The sequence below is a fragment of the Anabrus simplex genome, chromosome 2 (genome assembly GCF_040414725.1).
Source record: "Anabrus simplex isolate iqAnaSimp1 chromosome 2, ASM4041472v1, whole genome shotgun sequence".
Classification (NCBI taxonomy): domain Eukaryota; kingdom Metazoa; phylum Arthropoda; class Insecta; order Orthoptera; family Tettigoniidae; genus Anabrus; species Anabrus simplex.
The window spans coordinates 510,956,904-510,980,742 of record NC_090266.1 but is presented as its reverse complement, the minus strand read 5'-3'; the positions used below and the strand labels follow the sequence as shown (position 1 = coordinate 510,980,742).

Sequence of the window (23,839 nt, the reverse complement as noted above, 5' to 3'; positions counted from 1 at the left end):
AAAGTTCGGCCAGAGAACGAATGCTTTAATAAGCCCTGGATAACACAGCTGCAATCGTCCTCCATCATAACTGAATCTCCCTTTAACAACAACAAAGCCACTGCAGGCACAAGACACGCTCAGAACAATCACAATGCACAATGCAAGCGATTACTGTTCAGTTAGCCTGTCGGGTGGGGCAAACATGAGAGCCTACTAGTCAGCACGGTCAGCTATGTGCGATGTTTCCGAATGAATCGAATGCGCAAGCGCGTCCCGACTGAATTCAAGCTCCTCATATTTGCCTCAGCGAAACGGCAAACAGAGGGCACTGTCGGCATATCTTCATCGTTCGACAGATGCGAAACTTTCGTCAATTCATGTATTATTTATCATCATCATCATCTGTTTACCCTCCAGGTTCGGTTTTTCCCTCGGACTGAGCGAGGGATCCCACCTCTACCGCCTCAAGGGCAGTGTCCTGGAGCTTCAGACTCTTGGTCGGGGGATACAACTGGGGAGTACGACCAGTACCTCGCCCAGGCGGCCTCACCTGCTATGCTGAACAGGGGCCTTGTGGAGGGATGGGAAGATTGGAAGGGATAGGCAAGGAAGAGGGAAGGAAGCGGCCGTGGCCTTAAGTTAGGTACCATCCCGGCATTCGCCTGGAGGAGAAGTGGGAACCACGGAAAACCACTTCCAGGATGGCTGAGGTGGGAATCGAACCCACCTCTACTCAGTTGACCTCCCGAGGCTGAGTGGACCCCGTTCCAGCCCTCGTACCACTTTCCAAATTTCGTGGCAGAGCCGGGAATCGAACCCGGGCCTCCGGGGGTGGCAGCTAATCACGCTAACCACTACACCACAGAGGCGGTTGTATTATTTATACGGAAGATAATTAGTCTTTATGGTTGTTATAATATGGTCGCTTCACCGGTAAAACGTTGTATCCCACAATACTCTTCCTATACATTATTCTTCTTAAGACTGGTCACGCCTCCCAGCCACATATGGATACGCAGTCCATCAGAACAATGTCCGTTGTGTTCGTTTTCCTATGCCGATGAGTAAACAAAAATGAACCTTACATGCATTATACATTAGAAGTGCGTAAATACGTAATGCAAACGTACAGTCCTACAGTACGGTACAGTAAGGATCATTTTCCTTTACACATGGGCATAGGAAAATGAACACAACGAAATTTGTTCTGGTGGACTGCATTTCCATACGTGGTTGGGAAGAGATTTGTGGAATACAACGTTTTACCGGTGAAGCGACGATGTAGTATGCTATATTAATTAAGCAATTTATATGCCATAATATTATGTAGTCATATCCGTTGATCTTTCGTTTTAGATTGTGTTAGCCCGGCTAACACTGCAAACATAGACCAGCCACTCCTGATACAAACTCTACCCTCCCATTATTGACACGTTCCCCGATACATCCTATTTTGACTGCCGAAGAACTACCGTTAAATGAAGCAGCAGAGGTCGTCGCTCTCACCAACGCACGAATATTAGTTTTGTAACAGATTATTATTGCTTCGTATAGTTGAGCCAGCTGGACAATGGAAGGTAAGATTACATCATAGCAAGTAGAGACAAAAACCAGGGAGCCATCTGCTATCATGAAAGTGAAAAGCCATGAGCAGCTGTCATGTTGCCCGTGGCGCGGTGAGAGCGGAGCTCTGTAAGTCGTAAGATCCTCAGACTCGCTTGTTGCTCCTTCTGGCTCACTTGTCAGTGACTAATGGTAACGGGTACTGTGGTCTCCGGTTTACCTATTTTATCAAATGACTGAATCGGCTGTATTCGTCGTGCTGACCACACGACACCTCGTAATCTGCAGGCCTTCAGACTGAGCAGTGGTCGCTTGGTGGGCCAAGGCCCTTCAAGGGCTGTAGTGCCATGGCGTTTGGTTTGGTTTGGTTTGGTTTGAATCGGCTGTAGCTGCCTAGAAAGGGAAGACGATTTCTTAAATCTCTACGCCTATCAGGGCTTGAATCTCAGTCTTTTTGTGGCTCGTTGGGCTGCTATGTTTATTATTATTTTGTTTTGCTATTTTTTTTTGCTAGTTGCTTTACGTCGCACCAACACAGATAGGTCTTATGGCGACGATGGGATAGGAAAGTCCTAGGAATAGGAAGGAAGCGGCCGTGGCCTTAATTAAGGTACAGCCCCAGCATTTGCGTGGTGTGAAAATGGGAAACCACGGAAAACCATCTTCAGGGCTGCCGACAGTGGGGTTCGAACCCACTATCTCCCGAATGCGAGCTCACAGCTGCGCGTTCCTAACCGCACGGCCATCTCGCCCGGTGCTATTTGTTTTACGTCGCACCGACACAGATAGATCTTATGGCGACGGTGGGATAGGAAAGGGCTAGGAGTGGGAAGGAACCGGTCGTGGCCTTAATTAAGGTACAGCCCCAGCATTTGCCTGGTGTGAAAATGGGAAACCACGGAAAACCATCTTCAGGGTTGCCGACAGTGGACTCCTATGTTTATACACTGATGTTGGAGAAATAGATATAAATGACCCTGAGTTCAGATGCGAGCTCATCGCATACTATGTGGTTTACATAACCACTGGACACAAGTATCTAATTTGGCGTCTTCATCATGTAGGCCTATGTCCATTTCCTTGACAGAATGGTCAGTGTAATGACTTCAGAAGGCTCGGATACGATTCCGGGCCTGGTCGAGCCGGAATCGCGTATGGTTAATTCATCTGGCTGGGAGACTGGGTGTTTGTATTCGTCTCAACTCAACACACATCTCTTCATCTACATACAACATCCGGCCGCAAAACTGGGCCCAATCTACATGTAGTGCCGACCACAATGAATTGTGGGCCGGGCTGAGTGGCTCAGACGGTTAAGGCGCTGGCCTTCTGACCCCAACTTGGCAGGTTCGATCCTGGCTCAGTCCGGTGGTATTTGAAGGTGCTCAAATACGACAGCCTCGTGTCGGTAGATTTACTGGCACGTAAAAGAACTCCTGCGGGACTAAATTCTGGCACCTCGGCGTCTCCGAAAATCGTAAAAGAGTAGTTAGTGGGACGTAAAGCAAATAACATTATTATTAATGAATTGTGGTGAGGCCAGGAAGAAGAAGAACAAGAAGACTGCGTATATGTGTGGTTGGTTTCCTTTCAATATCTGTGTGTTCCTGGTATAAACTAAAATCCTCTAGAACCGCACTTTAAAATATTTATTCGAACGTTTTACCATTTCGTTTCCAATCTGTGTAATGACATGATATTTCAAATTAATTATTCAATGTGTATTGTGTGTGTGGGCAATTTATATATATATCTCATATAAATTATATGTCAGCATATTAATATCCAGTCTTTCACTGAACGACTAGCATAAAGCCCTTTGGCTCAAAGGGTCCTGGGTTCGATTTACGGACGCGGCGATGATTTTAGCCTGTCTGGATAATTCTCCTGGCTCAGGGACAGGGTGTTTGTGTTTATTTCAGTACACGTCTCTTCATGTATACACACCACACCACAGAAACACGCTATAGTGAATACATCCCTCCAGAACGTTCGGTGTCAGGAAGTGCATCCAGCTGTGAAACAGGGCTGTGTCCACTTGTGCGACATAGTTCGAGTCTGCGATCTCACCAGAGTGTGGTAAAATCAGCATAAGAAGAAGAAGAACAACACCGACATGTGGCATCCATATATTGCAATATTGTATTTCAGCTAATAATATGTTAAAGTTCAGGAAACTTGTATATTACAAAGAACGGGGTCAGAGTTATCCATTCCGTCATAGCCATGCTATGCTAGGAATTACTAGAGCATTTTAAAGAAATACAAAGGGTACTTTTCTTGTAGAACGTGGTTTGGAGATCCTTATAATGGACGCTTTGTCACTGTTAAATGTGAAGAAGAAAAAAAAATGAAGTGTTAATTAACATATTCTTTATATAAAGCTGTTGTGAGTGTACGTGTTCTTCAACACGACGACAAGATGTCCATGTGAGTCTATCGCCATTTTGTTAAGGGATGTAACTTGAACACTTTCGTCATCTTTACATGGCTCAGATTCAGTCCTATAATTTGTTTATTTCTTTGTCTGCATATTCCTCACTAAATCGATAACCTGGTAATATCTCCGTAGAGAGAATAACCACTTCCTTACTTGTTTCAAGTGCATGGAAATACTTCAAGTCAAGTTCAAGTTTCTTGTGTGCTGTTATTAAACACCAGAAGTCCATTCATTACAAGTTGGACGAGTTGAATAAATACACATGTTGAAAATATTAATCATCACATTTTCAAGATGTCTAAATCGTCCAGTGGAAGAAAAGCGACAAAAAAGTTGTTCGATTGGTACAGTTCTTTGGTATTATCTTCATGATTTCGTCCAGCTGCAAGAATATCCCAATTAATTCACCATATTACCTCAATTTTTATTTATTAAGTGGGGACGTCAACCAATATGTATGTGCACGGAAAATACCATATAACTCCCATTCCACATTTCACATACATATGAAAATTGATAGACCCATTGGTAGTATGATTAGCTAAAAGTCTGGACATTTTCAGGTTTCTACCTCAAGATTTCAAGTTTATATTGAAATTCCAAGTTTCAATTTTGAATACCAATTTATGTACCTGTTTTCAAGAATCCTTTGAATCAAATTCCCTGAAAATTGAAATTTAGTCTCTCCGATAGTGTTTAAACAAATAGGCGCAAGGATATTCTTCTTGGTACAATATCAACGTTTTTAAAAATTTGAAATATTTGCATTTAAAAAGTTAGTGAAAAATGTTCAACAAATGCCTTTTAAAATGTTATTTTGTCAAATATACTATTTATGTTGCGGTAAAATATGTGTTCTTATTAGGTTATTAAGTGTAAAAAATTTCATCTAGCTACCTTATACAGTCTTGGAAAAAAGGAACTTTTGTTACATAAAATGGATATACTGGAAATCATCAATGAACGTTTGCCACTCAAAAACTCTATTTTAATGAGCTAAAAGTTCTAGGAATGTAGTCTTCGTCTTCCTCATCTTCTGTTCTTCTCCCCCCCCCCCCCCCCCTTCTGTTGCCTTCTTTGTTTCATTCCGGCCAGAACTTCAGTTTCAGCTGCAGCAACACGTTTTTGGTCGATAGTTCTGAGGATGCGGCATGTGCAGACTCCAGTCTTGACGCCCATATTTAGAATAGTATTAATTCTTCCTTCATTTCCATCATTGTAGACAAGAACAAAATCATTTGTGGTAATATTGACAGTGGTGAAGGAGCAAAAGGTGAATTCAGGACATCATTCAGTTCAGGGATTAATTGGGATTTTGTGCTTTCTCATGGAGACATCGGCGGAGAAGTTCGGGATTTCAAAAGGGCTGGGTAAACTGGCTTTATTGCTGGTCCAGGTAGATTGTGTGACAGGATATCAATGACCGTAAATCGACTGTCTTCCTCCAGTTCATCACTGTAGGTCAGATTTAGAATCACTTGGAGGTGTGGAGATACTAGCCACAACATTACTTACGTCACTTTTGCCAGGTTCTCCTTTCGTCCTCCGGGCATTATTGATCAGAGATTTCTTGTGTTCTCTAAAAATTCTGTTACTTCTAGGCATATTAGCTGTTACCATGAACACCGCTCAGAAAAACAATCAACAATTCATGGCAAGTCACATGGCAACCACAGAGATGTCAACTAAAGCAATACTCGCGCCATTTTCACAGCCTTCTAAATCATAAACACAGTCGCTTTGTCGGTCACGTTGTAGTTATATTACGCCTTCTAGTACAGAATTATGTTAATGTGCAAGGATAAATATCAATAAATACAAGAAGACCTGAACTGGTACGACTTCATGTTATGTAAAGTAGGTGTGGCTTATGTGCATCATCAAAAACTTTAAGTTATTTAATAGACTCATAGATTTAATTCACATTCCAAACTTGGGAATATAATCTCTAAAGGCCAAGCAACGAAATATTAGAATTAAAAAATCGATATTTTGGTGTATTTCATTGACGTCCCCCATTAATCTACCTGAAAATACAAGTGACCTCAAGGATTCAAAATACTATAATACATTTTATAAATTAGTAGCCTACGGAAGTTATGAATAAAGGAAATGAAATACAAATAAAAAAGAAAGATTTGTGATTTAACATGAGAATGAACGTAAATTATGTCTCAATATTCCGATTTCCTGGCTCAGTCCGTGCTATTTGAAGATGCTTAAATACGTCAACCTCATGTCGGTAGATTTATTGGCACGTAAAAGAACTCCTGCGGGACTAAATTTTGGCACCTAGGCGTCTCCGAAAACCGTAAAAAGGTAGTTAGTGGGACGTAAAGCAAATTACATTATTATTAATATCCTGATTGATCCCTTTAATACTGTGAGAGCAACGGGGTGGTTGGTACCTTTGCTGATACTGAGTCTGTTGCAGAAATCGACAAAGAAAGACGTAATAATGTCTCTGGCTCCGACTGTAAGTCCCACAACTTCAAGTTTCTTGAGATGATATTTATTAAGATAGTAGAGGATACACGGATTGGGAGCTACATATTCTTTTCCCTTGGTCGACTTGTACTGGCTGTGTCGCCTCAGTCTCGAATCTGACAGTAAAATTATTATAATAATAATAATGTTATTTGTTTTACGTCCCACTAACTACTTTTTAAGGTCTTCGGAGACGCCATATTATTATCAGTCACAATATTATCGTAGTGGCACATCAGTATTAGTGTATATCTTATGCAATGTTCCTGTTTTCATAAACGACAGATGAATATTTCAGTTAAGCCCATTCTGAAAGACACGTTCAGAGTCCATTCATTAAAAGTTGAACAAGTTGAATAAATACACATGTTGAAAATATTAATCATCACCTTGTTAATATGTCTAAATCGTCCAGTGGAAGAGAGCGACAAACAAGTCGTTCGATTTCGTCCAGCTGCGAGAATATCCCGATTATTTAATTTCGAGCCCAGTTAATTCACTATATTACCTCATTTTTTATTCATTAATCTACCTGAAATTACAAGTGGCCTCAAGGATTCAAAATACTACAGCAACCTGTATTATCGGATAATCGGACACGATCTAATATTGTTATTTAACGTAAGATTATTTCGTTTATGAATTTATATATTAAAGTTACTTGGAAATATGGCTTCTTAGTGCCCAAATTTATGCAGCTACAACTCATATACACTGACTGACAGAGCAAATGCAACACCAAGAAGGAGTGGTTCGAAAGGGATGAAAGTTGGGGAAAAAACAGAGACGGCACGGACGAATAATTGATGTTTATTTCAAACCGATATGCAGGTTACACAATGCGCACGGCATCAACTCAGTAGGATGTAGGACCACCGCGAGCGGCGATGCACGCAGAAACACGTCGAGGTACAGAGTCAATAAGAGTGCGGATGGTGTCCTGAGGGATGGTTCTCCATTCTCTGTCAACCATTTGCCACAGTTGGTCGTCCGTACGAGGCTGGGGCAGAGTTTGCAAACAGCGTCCAATGAGATCCCACACGTGTTCGATTGGTGAGAGATCCGGAGAGTACGCTGGCCACGGAAGCATCTGTACACCTCGTAGAGCCTGTTGGGAGATGCGAGCAGTGTGTGGGCGGGCATTATCCTGCTGAAACAGAGCATTGGGCAGCCCCTAAAGGTACGGGAGTGCCACCGGCCGCAGCACATGCTGCACGTAGCGGTGGGCATTTAACGTGCCTTGAATACGCACTAGAGGTGACGTGGAATCATACGCAATAGCGCCCCAAACCATGATGCCGCGTTGTCTAGCGGTAGGGCGCTCCACAGTTACTGCCGGATTTGACCTTTCTCCACGCCGACGCCACACTCGTCTGCGGTGACTATCACTGACAGAACAGAAGCGTGACTCATCGGAGAACACGACGTTCCGCCATTCCCTCATCCAAGTCGCTGTAGCCCGGCACCATGCCAGGTGTGCACGTCTATGCTGTGGAGTCAATGGTAGTCTTCTAAGCGGACGCCGGGAGTGCAGGCCTCCTTCAACCAATCGACGGGAAATTGTTCTGATCGATATTGGAACAGCCAGGGTGTCTTGCACATGCTGAAGAATGGCGGTTGACGTGGCGTGCGGGGCTGCCACCGCTTGGCGGCGGATGCGCCGATCCTCGCTTGCTGACGTCACTCGGGCTGCGCCTGGACCCCTCGCACGTGCCACATGTCCCTGTGCCAACCATCTTCGCCACAGGCGCTGTACCGTGGACACATCCCTATGGGTATCGGCTGCGATTTGACGAAGCGACCAACCTGCACTTCTCAGCCCGATCACCATACCCCTCGTAAAGTCGTCTGTCTGCTGGAAATGCCTCCGTTGACGGCGGCCTGGCATTCTTAGCTATACACGTGTCCTGTGGCACACGACAACACGTTCTACAATGACTGTCGGCTGAGAAATCACGGTACGAAGTGGGCCATTCGCCAACGCCGTGTCCTATTTATCGTTCGCTACGTGCGCAGCACAGCGGCGCATTTCACATCATGAGCATACCTCAGTGACGTCAGTCTACCCTGCAATTGGCATAAAGTTCTGACCACTCCTTCTTGGTGTTGCATTTGCTCTGTCAGTCAGTGTACATATCTCTAGCCACTTATGAGGATACTTTACATATTCGATGATTAATTTGAAATATGCTGTCACACTGAATGGAAACGAAATGATAAGGCACTCGAACAAACATTTTAATGGTGAGATTTTGGAATATTTCAGAGCTTCTAATTAAGTAAATTCTCATAATTACTTTACAAATTAACATGATGACACTATCCTAATTAAAGAAAGAAAATCAATTAATCAGTCAATCAATCAAGAAACTAAGCAAACAAACAAGCAAGCAAGCCTCGTGATCACAACAATAGAACATCCTATTTCACGAGAAATCTGAACCACGGGGACGTGACATTACATTTCAAAAATCCTACATGCACTGGTCGCGATTGAAAATTCAAAACGCCTTAGCGAGAAATCAGATCCTCAGATATTAATCTCCGGTCGGACACAACTGATCTAATAAGCACAGTACTTACATTGTCTCCCCTCTCCCTTCCTAGATGGTGTTTCCACTGGTGCAATTGAGTTGCTGTGTATTTTACAGTGTTGTATGAATGCGTGTTAGTGCGTTTGTAATTTACAATCTTTGAATATTTTGTGACTTTTTATTAGATTTTATAACTTTCTTTTTGGTGTTGGCTAGTCAAAATACGCAATTGTTTTAAATAACGATTTTGTGAATTAAATATTAATGTTATATTTTTAAAATACTTGAGGATCTTCGTTCTTAATACATTAAAGGATAGTAATGGTCTAATAACGTTATCCTTTTGGTTTTACGTCCCACTAACTACGTTTACGATTTTCTGAGAAGCCGAGGACCCGGAATTTTATCCCGCAGGTGTTCTTAAACGTGCCAGTAAATCTACAAACACGAGACTGGTGTATTTGAGCATCTTCAAATACAACAGCCTGAGCCGTAGTCGAACCCATCAACTTCAGCTCAGAAGGCAAATGCTCTTCGACCTGAGCTACCCAGCCCGTCTAAATTAAAGGATAACTTACATGAAATTAGAGGATTTTTCATAATTACAAGTGACTTACTTCAAAAAACTCTCTAATGCTTTCATTGTGCCTGCTGATGTGACGTTGAGTATTGCTTCAGAATAAAGGTTAATTAATTACTCAGAGGGGAAAATATGTAATTAGCACTATTGTTTGTTCACATATAGAAAGGAATGCGTTCCAAAATATGTTTTATTCTTAAACAACTTCTCATAGGAATAACTTACTTGCGGAACGGTGAGTCTTTAGATGATAATCCTTCTATCTTCTGCTTCACGGAGATACCAAGCACAGATTCTAAAAGAAAGAAAATATGTTATATTGCAAAGTATATTACTGTTAACAAGCTATTTGATAAATAGGCTATATGACTATTATAGGCAGATAAAGAAGGAAATGTTCGAATACATCGGGGCTTCGGATCCAAGACCTCACTAAGGCTTTTCGTATTCATACAAAGTGAAGATATAAATATACCCAAATGCATACACAGGGCATGAAGAAACTTGAGATATCATGATCGACAACCTAATGAACTTGGAATATGATAACCTTGTCGCTGTGGTGTCCGAAGTGGTGTGTGAAGATAGGTGGTAGCAAGGATAAAGCGGGGCCTGGCTAGATGAAGGATTAAAGGTTCATACGGAGAGATGCATATAAGCGATACTCCTTACAGAACGAATGCAATGAAACTAACGTTCCACAACAGCCTGTGGCTATTTCTTGATGGATGCAGTACTTTTTGCACCTGTCTCTTGGCACAGGCCACAGAAAAATGTGGCTTTCTCTGAAGTCTTTGTCTCATTTACGGCTGTGACGGTATGGAAGCTACTACTAGGGTATGGGTGGTGCCGATTAATGGCATTCAGAACACGGCTAGAGCGTTTGGATGTTGTGAAGGGTGCTACTCACAGGGTCAGTCATATCTGGTTCAGTGAGGAAAGTAATGTCTAGTAAGCCTCATTATGGCACTGCCATCAGTTTCTGCAGTGACCTCATTACTGCATAACGTTCGATGATGCTTCTTGAGGATCCAGCCAACCTTCAGACTGATGAATTGACAGGCACAAAGTTCCACAAAATATTTCAAACGAATCAGTTATTCAAAACACTTAAATTGTTTTAAATTATGATATTGTATAATTAGTAGTTTTAACAATTTTATATTGGGACACAAGAAACTGTTATGAATGTTTAACTGCATTGTGATGATAATATGACTGTTAAACACAACAGTTCTTTTTAACTTAATTTCTTAAAATATTGAACCATCACAAGTTGCAGAGATTTTCTTTGGTGCGGTGTGCTTGTGCTAGGGAGTGATGAGTCGAAATTTGAGAAGTTTGGGGCACATCTTCGTCAGTCTAATTTAGTCTATTCCTGCTGCTTTATGACAATTGAGTTTATTTACCAGCCTTTACACTTCCTCGAGATTAAATTCACTGCCATCTATGTTCTCCTCATAATGAACTCCACTCTAAGGATTTCAGCGGCAAGATTACCATTTAGATTGAGAAGACTTTCAAAATGCATCCGCAACGTCACGTCACACGCCACACATTTTTTCGGCTGGGTGGCCCTCAACTCATCTCCTACTCAGTCGGCCTAAGAATAATTAATAGGCAGACGCCTAATTGGCTGTCGCCTCCCCGTTTCCACAATGTACACTTGTCTCATCAAGGGCGTGGACCCCGCTCTCTCAGATTCCTTCATCCGCTTCGAACTTGGCCTGTCCGGCGTTCCAATCTACGACATTCTCCGGCTCCGGGATGGACCCACTGCTGCTGCTCAAAAATCATCGGGGGTCCTGGTCTACCTACAAGATCCCGATGCAATGACAACCCTCATAACCAACGGCGAGACCATCAACGCAAGACTTCTTGAAGTGGTCCCTACCCCCGAGTCTCTCACTCAGCAAACGCTCCATTCTCCTAACCCCCTTCGCACTGTTAACGTCCATCCACCTTGCACACCCCAGCAGTCTCCACCGCCCCCACCACCATTACGTCCACAACAACAACTACCACTCTTACCACCTACACCACTTCTGCCCAGACTTCTTCGTATACTTCTATCCTTTGTCCCACGACTAGCCATCCTTCTCCTATCATGTCCACCTCCACCATCTTCCTACCTGCCACCCTACCAGTCCCCAGCAACCCCCTGCTAACTCCACGGATGCCACCTCAACAGCTCAGCCAGTCTACCAAGGATCAGCAGCCGCCGCAACAGCCCCACAGCAAAATCCACCTCCGAGCTGTGTCATCCGTGGCATTGACCCTGCAATTACCGAACAGGACATACTGAAGGAACTCCAAATGGCAGGCGTCCCAGCTCGTCGTGCGATTCGTATCTTCAACATTCACGGCCCAACATTCATGATCCGCCTCCAACTCTCATCTAACGCTGACGTAGAACATCTGATCACCACTGGCGTCTGTCTCCGCAGAAGAAACTACCGAGTGGAGCACTCTCGCTCCCCCCCGTATTGACCGCTCATCTTCCCATACCTCTTCTCATAGCCCCCCACCTGCCCCGCCACCCACCCCACCCCCGCAAGCTATTTACCTACCCGCTCCACAACCCAACTTCTTCCTACCGCCCCTCCCGATATTGGACCTTCTTCGCCTACTTGCCACCTCCATCACCAATATTACCACAACCCTCTATTACCTTCTGTCACAACATTACCCTACTCCTTATTCACACTTCACACCGCCCCCACCCATTGTAACAGCTGTCTTGTAAGTCTTTGTAACATTTATTTTTTCCGATTTGCGCGTCCGGGATACGTAAATAAAATTCTCGTCCCTTTTCCTCTCATGTTTGTGGGGGTCTGCATACGCGGAGTGCTTTGCGGGTCTTCCCTGAGTCCCGGCTTGTTGTCGCGGTGTCTTTGCGCCAGTTCAATATCTTTCTTCCTTCCCCAGTATGTACAACACATACCCCCACCTTTTAGATTTTCTTCTATAATCTTTCCCCCTTAAATACGGCCAAAGAGCTACTCGTTTAGCTGACGGCCCGCCCGCTCCTCGTCCGAGGAGTGGGAATGATATAACCATTTTGATTGATTGATTTCAAAATGGATCGGTAGACGCAGAGTGGGTTTCGGCCCTTGAGTTTCGTCCCTGAAGAGGCCACGGCTTGCCCGTGGTCCAACAGCTCTGTACTCTGACCGGCCAACCGAGCAGAGGAAAGTTGGCCACGGCTCTACCGTGGCTCTACTCCTCTGCACTCGGGAGATGGGCCTGGTGTACAGCCGGACTACACGCCTGGCCCCACCCGTCGGATGTTCTGAGAATGGTTTTCCGTGATTTTCCATTCTCCTGCACTAAGGCGAATGCCGGGACAGTTCGCAGTATAGGCCACGGCCGCTCACCCCCTCACCTTCTCCGCACATCTCCTTCACCGTAACAAATCTCCCGGCCTGAGAGACGGCTTCACCGTCTAAGAAGCCCGCCTCCCCCTTCAGAGGAGGAATGAAAACGTTCAGTAGTAGTAGTAGTAGTAGTTTCAAAATGTTCTTCCATCTGACCAATAATTCCCAGGGATCTATTATGAATTCAGATGATTTACCCAAAACGCTATTCATTTTCCCTTTCCCTCACTTTCTCAGATTCTTTATTATTGTTTAGTGTCCAGAATGGTTTCCCTGCCGCCTGAATTAACCTTTCCAAATTATTACAGCAATCTTCCCATGATATTTCTTGGACCCAAATATAATTTGTTTTCCTCTATTTCTTTCATCGATATACATTATTACTTTTTTTATTTAAAATTTTGCTTTATGTTGCACCAACACAGATAGGTTTTATGGCGGCGATTGTATAGGAAAGGGCTAGGAATGCGAAGAAAGCAGCCGTGGCCTTAATTAAGGTACAACCCCAGCATTTATCCGATGTGAAAATGGGGAAACCACGGAAAACCATCTTCCGGGCTGCCGACAGTGGTGTTCGAACCCACTGTTTCCCGAATTCACGCTCACTGCTGCGCCATACTAACCGCACGGCCAACTCGCTCGATAACATAAAATTCCTTATCTATATTAGCTCTTCTTTGGAGTAATTTTGATGCGCCTTCTTTCTTACGTCTACAACTGCCTCTGCGGATCAGTGGTAGTGTGTCGGCCTCCGGATCCCAAGATAGCGGGGTTCAAACCCGGCAGAGGTAGTCGGATTTTTGAAGGGCGGAAAAAAGTCCATTCGGCACTCCATGTCGTACGATGTCGGCATGTAAAAGATCTCTGGTGACACACTTGGTGTTAACCCGACAAAATTAATTAAATCTCAGCCGCAGACGCCCAAGAGAGTTTCGGTTTACTCGATCTGCCATCTAGTGGGCCTAGAATAAAATGGAACGTCGAAATTGACGAGCGGACAGCCAGATGGCGTCAAATCGAAATGTCTGCACACGGTAGCTGAGGCCATACGATTATTATTATTATTATTATTATTATTATTATTATTATTATTATTATCATTATTATTATTATTATTATTATTATTATTATTAATATTTTACGTCTACAAGCTGCTGTGAATTAATCATCCCACCAAGATGTTCGCTTTTTCTATTATTACATTCAGTTATTCTTAAGCATTCCCTTGCCGTTTTTAATACAGCATCCCTGTATGGCCCCTATTCTTTTTTCTATATCCTGAACCTGCTGACTGTATATTATTTGGAACATTTTACTAATCATATCCATGTGCCTCTGCCTAATTTTCTCGTCCTGAAGAATCTCTACCGTTATCCGTCTAGAAACAGACAGACAGACTTTATTTTTCCCTATCCTGGACCTAGTGATACTTAATTTACTACAGATCTGTATATCGAAAAATCCCCAAAATTCCTAAGAGCCAATTTATACATAGTATATTATGGACGATCAATAACCTTATACTTCAAGAATGAATTCGCAACTGCTAATGCCATGCCATCGCAGAAGTCCAGTAAACGCTTCTCATTTCTATTTGCCTCCGTATCTTCCCCATATTTACCCATCACCTTTTCATATCCTCCAGTTCTGTTTCCAATTCTCGAACCGAAATCGCCCACTAGTATTATCCCACCCTTGCTGTTACCCTGACTACGATGTAACTTAGTGCTCCATAGCTTGTTCCCTTAATCTTCATCTGCTCCTTCACATGGTGAATACACGGAGACCACCTTCCTTCTAATTCCTTCAACCCAACCGCTAAATCTGTCCACATCATTCGCTTATTTGTGTGTCTAACAGAAACCATGTTGCTTGTTATGAAGTTCATGACGAACAGCCCTACCATACACTCTGTTGTTCCCTTTTCGCACCTGTTAACCGCATATTATAATCTCCTATCTCTTCTTCATTATCTTAATTTACCCGAACATCAATAATTCCTAACACATCTCGGCGCATCCTTCTTGTCAATTCAAGCAGTCTTACTTTATTTCTTACAAAATAACTATTAATATTGATGGCATCACATCGAATTTCATTTCGATCGCCAAGTTGACTCCAAGAATCCTAGCTTGTCAAGTGAAGTGGGATTCAATCGCTCCCATAGGTTCGAGGCTTGCTTAAAACTTTCTGAGCTCGGTGAATTTCTATGAAGTAGTATGCTGCCCAGCTTACACATAGTCTTAGTGAGAATTTATCCCCTAACGGTTTGGGATCCTCGGTGAGTTATGCAGTCCCAACCGCTTGAGCACAAGTAGGGCTATGGTTCAAAATATGTACGACATGCCCAATCCTGTTCTATAACAATTGCTATCTCAATTCTCAGGATCATTTACCTGACCACTAAGCCGTTGCTCAAGGTTCACGAACTAGAGCATGACTGCAGTAATCGACACCGAACAAAGGTAATTTACTAATGACTATAAAATTTAAGCGGAACACTTCATCAGTAACAATGGGGTAATGCCACTTTTATAATCGGAACTCCTTTTATCTGAATATGCGGTGATAATAGATCAATAAGGAAGTGAGAATAATGTTGCAAAACATTGAGGCAACTGACCGTGAAGAATATCCAGAACACACTCATTGACGAACGACGTTATGTTGACACCTTCAGGGCCTGTCGGTCGGAGTTTTTCTAAGAAGTTCTGAGCGCAATCCGAGAAGGTAGCTATGAACTCTTCCAGAATGCTGATGTGGAAACTCGGCTGGATCAACTTCCTGTGTGTTTGCCACTCCTTGCCTGTAACATACAGTTTTAGGGATTATTGTCAGTTGAAGTCCTAAGCTATAAGTGTAAACGTATATTGAATACAATATACAGTACAGGACAGGTTTAAAAAAATTATGTTCACATGACGAATTAATAAGAAATACAGGCAGAGAACCTTTCCCTACCTTTTAGTGATATAATGAGCCGCAATTTGTTTCTTTACCCCATGCTCTCGGCCCTTTCTTACACTTAATCACATTATTGGTTACAGGTTCGTTTATAGGATTTTTATATAATTTTCTATAACAATAAGATGATGGCTTTGATCGTGGAGGAGAGATTTCAAATCCTATCTCCAGTGAAAAACAGTAGCGGCGATTAATGGGGCGAGGGGTGCCCCCCCCCCACCCGCATTATGGAGAAAAATTACATTTTTACTCCATTTTAGCCGCTTGAAACTAGGAATTATATAAAAGATGTGCAAATTCTGTTGTCTTTTCAGCTAATTCTTTCCTTTCATTTCTTTAATTATTAAGAAAAATACTTGGCGGATATACGCACAAAATGTCGTTCGTCGCGGCTAACCAAGGTCTGTCTAGACCTTGCGGCTAACCGAGTTGTACAGCGCCCACAGTAGGTAGTGGAGACCTGCGGAACAATGTGTAGCAGGTTCTGTGACATGGTTAGCAGGGATATAGTTTTGCCGCGCGCATTGGTCAGTCTGGCAGTCTCACTCAGTCTGTTCAGTTTTATCTGGTGTTTGTTACTGTGTAGTCGAACACTAAATTACTTTTAAATTCTATAATCACGCTATACTTCTGTTTAATTGTAATACATGTGTACTTATTGTTCCTTTGGTGAAAGTTTTATTGTACAGTGCTATTATTACCACACATAAGTTGGTAGACTGTCAACCTTTATGTCTCTATCGAAATTCGCTCAGAGCTTACCGTTTTATGGCTACGTTTTTCAATTTTGATGGAAAATCTCCCTTCCCCGCGCTATATCCCCCAGACCCGGATACTTTTTGTTGCCTATGAATTTTTATACCCCCCCCCCCCCGGTTCTTATTCTCAATCGCCACTACTGGTGAAAACAGATAATATTACAGTGTTGGGTAACTTACTTTTGGATGTAACTGGACGACTGTGGGGAATAACAGTGATATTAAACATTTAAAGATACGTTACTTATAGCATAGCATGTGCTATTGGATCCAGAGTTACGTCACCACTGTCCGATGTGACTGATTAAAATGAATGGATGGAAATTCTTAAATGATTTTCCATTCATTCGCACTTCCGCCTGGGCATTGATATAAACTTACTACGTATTTAAGGAGGAAAATATACCAGGATCCATTAATAATAATTAGTATAATGCAGTTCCTAACTTAGTGGAGAGATTTCCATAACCTAACACCAGGCTCAAAAATGAACGGTTGTACGCTGATGCACGATTTATAGGTACAGTAAGCGATAAATTTGATCAAGGTGTAATATACCACTAGCCAATGCCCTACTCTTGGGTGACAATTGTAATTTATGTAAAGATTTTGCCTCAGGCTTGGGCGTTAATTGTAACATTAAAACAATTATATTAATACAAATATTAATTTTAGTACCATAATTGAACGTAGTCCGCCTCTGTGGTGTAGTGGTTAGTGTGAGTAGCTGTCACCCCCGGAGGCCCGGGTTCGATTCCCGGCTCTGCCACGAAATTTGAAAAGTGGTACTCGGGCTGGAACGGGATCCACTCAGCCTCGGGAGGTCAACTGAGTAGAGGTGGGTTCGATTTTCACCTCAGCCGTCCTCGAAGTGGTTTTCCGTGGTTTCCCACTTCTCCTCCAGGCAAATGCCGGGATGGTACCTAACTGAAGGCCATGGCCGCTTCCTTCCCACTTCCTTGTCTATCCCTTACAGTCTTCCCATCCTCCACCATAAGGCCCCTGTTCAGTCACCTAAAATAATTTACGTATTCAAGACTAAATATCCCAACGTACCACTGCCACACAGCCCAGTAATAACGTGGTGGGTAACTTGGCTCGCTGCAGTCCGGTATTATTCAGAAAAATTCGATGGTTTTGCATCAGTAGGTAATGTACTGGACAAAGATGATGCAACTTCAATTGGAATCCTTCAGCAAATGTTAAGTGACACAGTGTTAAAAATGACTTGGCATATACATCTGCTAACTTCTGTTTCCTTAGCAGCACAATGGACAGACTTGAAATGGGAGAGATCAGAAACAGTTCAGCATATTCATGACGCCGAAAGAAAACAGTTCTAGTGCATCTACAACACAAATGTTGCAAAATAAATTCAGACGTGTGTTTGAAAAAAATATTAGGGTTCAAAACATGTGCAAAATGTCGAATGTGTTAGATGGCCATCACGAAGAGGATATCGATGTGAGTGTGAGCGACGTGCCCCATTATCGACGGTCGTTTGTGATGGACAACTTGAGGATGAATCTCATTGTGTATTGTAATTCTTCAGCAATCGATGAGTCATAGCATATATTGCATTCGTGTGTACTGCATGTTGCTTATGTTCATATAAATAAACTGAATTATTATTAAATATTTTTATTTTTGGTCACATATTTCAAGTATTTTAAACATAAAAATAAATATTTTTCTGTTTTTTATCACCTAAAATACGCAGCCTTCAAACTCTACCAAAATCAATAAGATTACATATTAGGACAAACGTTCACACATATATTCAATGTATGACAAAAATCAGTCTCAGAACACAATGTTATTAAAGTAGCTCGTCCAGAAAATGTTTTTATTTTGCATTTTTCATTATTGAAACTGTACCTCCGCTCACAAAGTAAGTGCTCGCACGTCGAAAAGGAACGTTCCACGCCAGCAGACGTAAGTTGTGCGTATTTTCTTCGTAGTCGGTAAAGCCTGAAGCAGATGTACAAGTACGCGGCATTATGAACACGAACTGGGAGAGAAAGATTTATCATGCTCTATCAAAATTCGAGGGATCCATTCTGGTGAACTCTGGCGCCCATACTACGGACATTTCGAACAATTATTTTTATTAATGTATTTTATTTTAATTATGTTAGTAATTTATTCAATTACCGAGCTCGATAGCTGCAGTCGCTTAAGTGCGGCCAGTATCCAGTAATCGGGAGATAGTGGGTTCGAGTCCCACTGTCGGCAGTCTTGAAGATGGTTTTCCGTGGTTTCCCATTTTCACAAAAGGCAAATGCCGGGGCTGTACCATAATTAAGGCCACGCCCGTTTCCTTCGAACTCCTAGGACTTTCCTATCCCATCGTCGCCATAAGACCTATCTGTGCCAGTGCGACGTAAAGCAAATATAGCAATTTATTCAGTTATTTATTCACATATTTTGAATTAGATTACAATTTACGCCCAAGCGTGAAGCGATTAAGTATTTTATTTTATTCATATTTTATTATTTTAATCATATTGCACCGATTAATTATTCTTATTAATATAGTTATTTTAATAATATTACTACACTTAGTCAATATTTTTGTAGTATTTACACTTCGAATGCGGTTTCCATTCGTCAGCTGTTATAATATTTTACTTTTATTTTACGTTATTCACGTTATTTAGGTGAGACGTTGATCTACCGATCACTTGTACTTTAGTTTAAGGCGACAAGTGTAGGTAGACAGATTTGTAATTGTAGTTGTAGTTATGTAGAATTGGAAAGATTTCATGTTGTTTGTTTTGTATTGTGGACTTATGCTTTAACGAATTTAACGACGTAACTGTTTCATAACCTGAAAGTTGGTTTAGTAAGAAGACTTTTCGAGTGATATATCACTTGTACTTAACTGCAGTATTTGGCGTTCCTTCTAAACGCATAGTGTATCAATGTCTCCCTGCAATTCGCAGTTTCGTAACGATGTAACGTAAGATGCCCTCGGATCAAGTGTTGTTGGTTCATTTTGAACATCTGTTTGGGGTGATGCATATTTTAGCATCGGGACTAATCTATAACTTAGGGTGTCATGAGATGACAACACATGGTGGAATCTTATTTCATATTATGATAATTGCTGTTAACTTGTAATAAACAACATGCATTCAAATAATATTTCGTAACCTATCCAAAGAATCTGATAGTTACTGTAATTTGGTTCGATTAAGGATCCGTTCGGGTGATGTTCCGGTATCCGTGAGGATAGTAACTGGTGGATAAACTTAATTAAATATAAACCTGGAATTCTACTTGTTGAAGGTCAGACTTTCCACGGATCGTGTGGGTTAACTATCAGTTCTCGTTTGGGTCTATTTTGCCCGATTTTCAGGTTTTCTGTTATTTTTCTGGTTTTGCTGTCCACAAATCTTACATTGCATTTTCACACTTTGAAAGACACTAATGTAAATAATTTCAAGATCCTTTCACCATTCACGTTATGCATTGTGATTGCGTTATAACATGTTGTGACAAATTTCATTGATTTTTTTTTGATTCAGTAAAACATGATTACCGTGATTTTGTTGAATAACATTTTTAGTAAGTACATTTTTGTTCCTCGTTTGAAGTAGTTATGCCCTTCTCTGAACCCTGCCGATCGGTCAATGAAGTGACTGAAAAGAATCCTACACGACCCTAGATCTAAGAATCAACATTGTTCTACCGAAGTAGCCGAGGCAGACGAGCGACGATGGAACGGTAAGTTAAGGGTTGAGTATCATATTCGAAATCGGCACAGGTTTTATAAACATCATTCAAAGGTGGCACAGGACGTGTTCCTTACTCGTTTAGTTGCACCACATTCACCACGACGACGAGGAGAATGTAGAGAATCAGCAGGACAGCAAAGGAGGGGACTTATATTTAGCACCACTTTTTACCTAACGGATAATGAACACAATAATAGTCCTGTATGTAAGGAATTGTTTATGAAGGCGTTTTCTGTTAGAAAGGATAGGATGCATGAAATAGCTAAGACAGTATTCGAGGAATGAATTCCTAAAGAAGGACGAGGTGAGGACAGAAAGAAGGCAAAGTTGAGAGAATTTTTAGGTAAACTTCCGGCCACCGAGAGCCACTATAACAGATGTAAATCCATACATATTTATCTATCTTGCGAGCTAAATCAAAGGAAACTGCGGCAAATATACAACGATTCGGTTCGCAGCATTTACAGATCAAGAAGTCTATGTTTTACGAAGTATTTGCGTGCTCGTTTAATATTGGTTTGCGGTCACCTTCACTGATGCTTGTAGTACATGCATTCTGTTAGCACAGAGAATACAGGTTGAAACCAATCCTCAGAAGAAGAGAGTTTTCATGACGCAAAAACTAGTACACATGCTACGTGCAAAGGCTTATTATAACCTGTATAAAAACAATTATCCTGATTCAGAGTCATTCTCTTTTGACTTACAACAGGTCCAACCCGTACCAAGAACGCCTATCCAAGAATCGTTTTATGCACGGCGTCAGTTTCCATTTCCTTATTTTTGCGGGGATGGAATCGAAGACATCAACTTTTTATCAATAGCCCGAGGACGTATGCGGCAGAGGGGCTACGGAGATTGGTTCCGCACTCCTGCATTACTTTGATTCGTAGGCATTAGACGGAACACGAAATTTGAGATTATTCTGTGATGGGTGTGGGGGTAAAAAAAACTCCCATATCATACACACCATCATGTTTTGGCTTGTCAACAAATCATCTGCCCATTTAGAGGAATACATTTTCACGTCCGTAATACCGTTCGATTTTGAGATAGGCCTATAAGTATCCTCATAGAAAGAATTCAACTCATTTTTCAATTCATTTACCCCGAATCCTTAATTGGATTTTACGAAAACAAAGGAATGCGTGTTTCTTTGTTGTAAAATACCAATTTTCACGTGTGTAACATATTCAGTATTTGAGATATAAGTATCCTCATAAAAAGAATTCCAACCCTTCTTCACTCCCTTTTACAAACCCTCCCCTTGTTTATTTTCCGGAAACAAAAACATACGTGTTTTTTATTTTTAAAGGAGATTCCAAATACCAATTTTCACGTCTGTAACATCCTTCGTTTTTGAGATATCAGTATCCTAATAAAATTAATTCAACACCTTTCAGTTCGTTTTACTACCCCCCCCCCCCCGTTTTAAGTGTTGTTTCCGAAAACAAAAAACATACGCGTTACTTTATTTTTCAAAGAGGTTAAAAATACCAATTTTGACGTCTGTAACATATTATGTTTTTGTGATTTACAGTAGATATGCTCATTTTAAAAATTCACCCCCCTTAACACTTCCCCTTAAGTGGTTTTTCAGAAAACAAATTATTTGTCCTCCTTTAATTTTACAGGAGATTAAAAATAACAATTTTCATGTCTGTAACACATTACGTTTTTTAGATATACTGTAGATATACTCATTTTAAAATTCACCACTTTTGTCACTCCTGTTCACCTCCCCTTAAGTTGATTTTCCAAAAACAAAAAATACCTGTTTCTTTATTTTTAAAGGGGTTCCGATGGCTGTAACTTATTAAGTTTTTCAGATATAAGCATCCTCGTAAAAGGCCTTCGATCATTTTGTCTTCCCCCTTAAGAGGATTTCCCAAAACCGAAAAGTAGGTGTTTATTTATTTTTAAAGGAGATTCCAAATACCCATTTTCACGCCTTTAAAGTGTAAACTTTTTGAGATATAGATACACTCATATTAAAAGTTCACCCTCCTTTTCACCCCCTTAGCGACGGGATATCCAAAAACCCTCCCTTAGTGAGCATCTACATTGATATAAAAATGTATCCCCGAAATTTCATTTCTTTATGTCGAATAGTTTTGGTTCGGTGATGATGAATCATTCATTCATTCAGTCAGTCAGTCAAGACATGTTATTTTATATAGATAGATAGAGAGATATATAGATAGATTTGCTCGGGCATCGCTGAAAACCGTACAAGCGGTTAGTGGGACGTAAAACCAATAGCACCAATATTTGACCAACGAAGTACTTATTACATTTCGCTTTTCACCTTGTTTTTTTTTTGTATTTAACGTTGCACGTACTGAGGTGGGATTCGGTAATGTTGGTGTGGGAAAGTATTGGTCGTAAGTAAGACTTAGTCGTAACATTTGCATGGTGTGAAAATACGAAAACACAGAAATACATCTCCGGGGCTGCCGATGATGGAGTGTGAACCCATGATCTCCTGAATGCAAACTTACCGTTATAAGACCGGTATGCTTTTGTCAACTTCCTCGGTTTATCGGTTGTTCTCTGTACGCCATTCTTTCTATTTTCCTGTTGTAGAATGGAAGTTAAGACGAGACTTCATGGTAACTTTTCTTCCATTGTACATATTTGTATTTGACTTAGGCCTCTCTGTTTCTACCACTGTATTGCAGTCTCCGTTCTAGTAGGATCTCAGTTCGATCCCTGGTTCTATTGTGATTTCACGGCCGATTTTAAAATCTGGAACGGAATTACTTAGAGTCTTAAGGACGAAAGTGATCTGATATTAACGACTGTGTGGTCCGTAACGATTACGTGAATCTGCACAGTCCTCCTTTCCTGTTGGTTTACGTTGCACTGACTCCGATAGGTCATATGGCGAAGGGGTAGGACTGGAAAGGAAGTGACCGTAGTTTTAGATAAGGTACAGTCCCAACATTGCCTAGTGTGAAAATGGGGCACCTCAGAACGCCATCTTCAGGGATGCCGACAGTGAGGTTCAAATCCACGATCTCCCGAATGCAAGCTCACAGCTATGTAACCTAACCGCGTAGTCAACTCCCTTAGTATGGTCCTCCTGTCTAGGAAGGCATCCATCGGTCAATAGACCAATGTTCTACAATACCTCTAGCACTAGGAGGTTCACAGTACTTAAGTTCTACCTAATGCATCAGTCTCGAAAATTCGATCAGGAACAACTGAAATACAGGGCTTGAAAAAAATTGATTTAGTATTTAGAAGCACACGTACGGCCTTACTTGGTCGAATGGTCACCGTTGTGACTTTCACTTCATAGGGCCGCGGTCTCGATTCTCGACCGTGCCGAAAATTTTAGCCATATTTCATTAATTCCTCTCTCTAAGCACCAATTGTGTATGATTTCAACTAGAAGAGTGGCCTCTCTTA

At 41.6% G+C, this 23,839-nt stretch overlaps 1 protein-coding gene across 1 annotated transcript in view; it reads right to left on the bottom strand.

Annotated features, from left to right (window-relative positions):
- Cyp4aa1 (Probable cytochrome P450 4aa1) overlaps positions 1-23,839 on the bottom strand; it is a 267,954-nt gene that overhangs the window by 108,662 nt on the left and 135,453 nt on the right. The window contains exons 5-6 of the mRNA XM_067140876.2: positions 15,587-15,769; positions 9,812-9,881 (exon numbers count right to left, since the gene is read on the bottom strand). Of these exons, the coding sequence (XP_066996977.2) occupies positions 9,812-9,881; positions 15,587-15,769 (253 nt within the window). The remainder of the gene's footprint in view (positions 1-9,811; positions 9,882-15,586; positions 15,770-23,839) is intronic.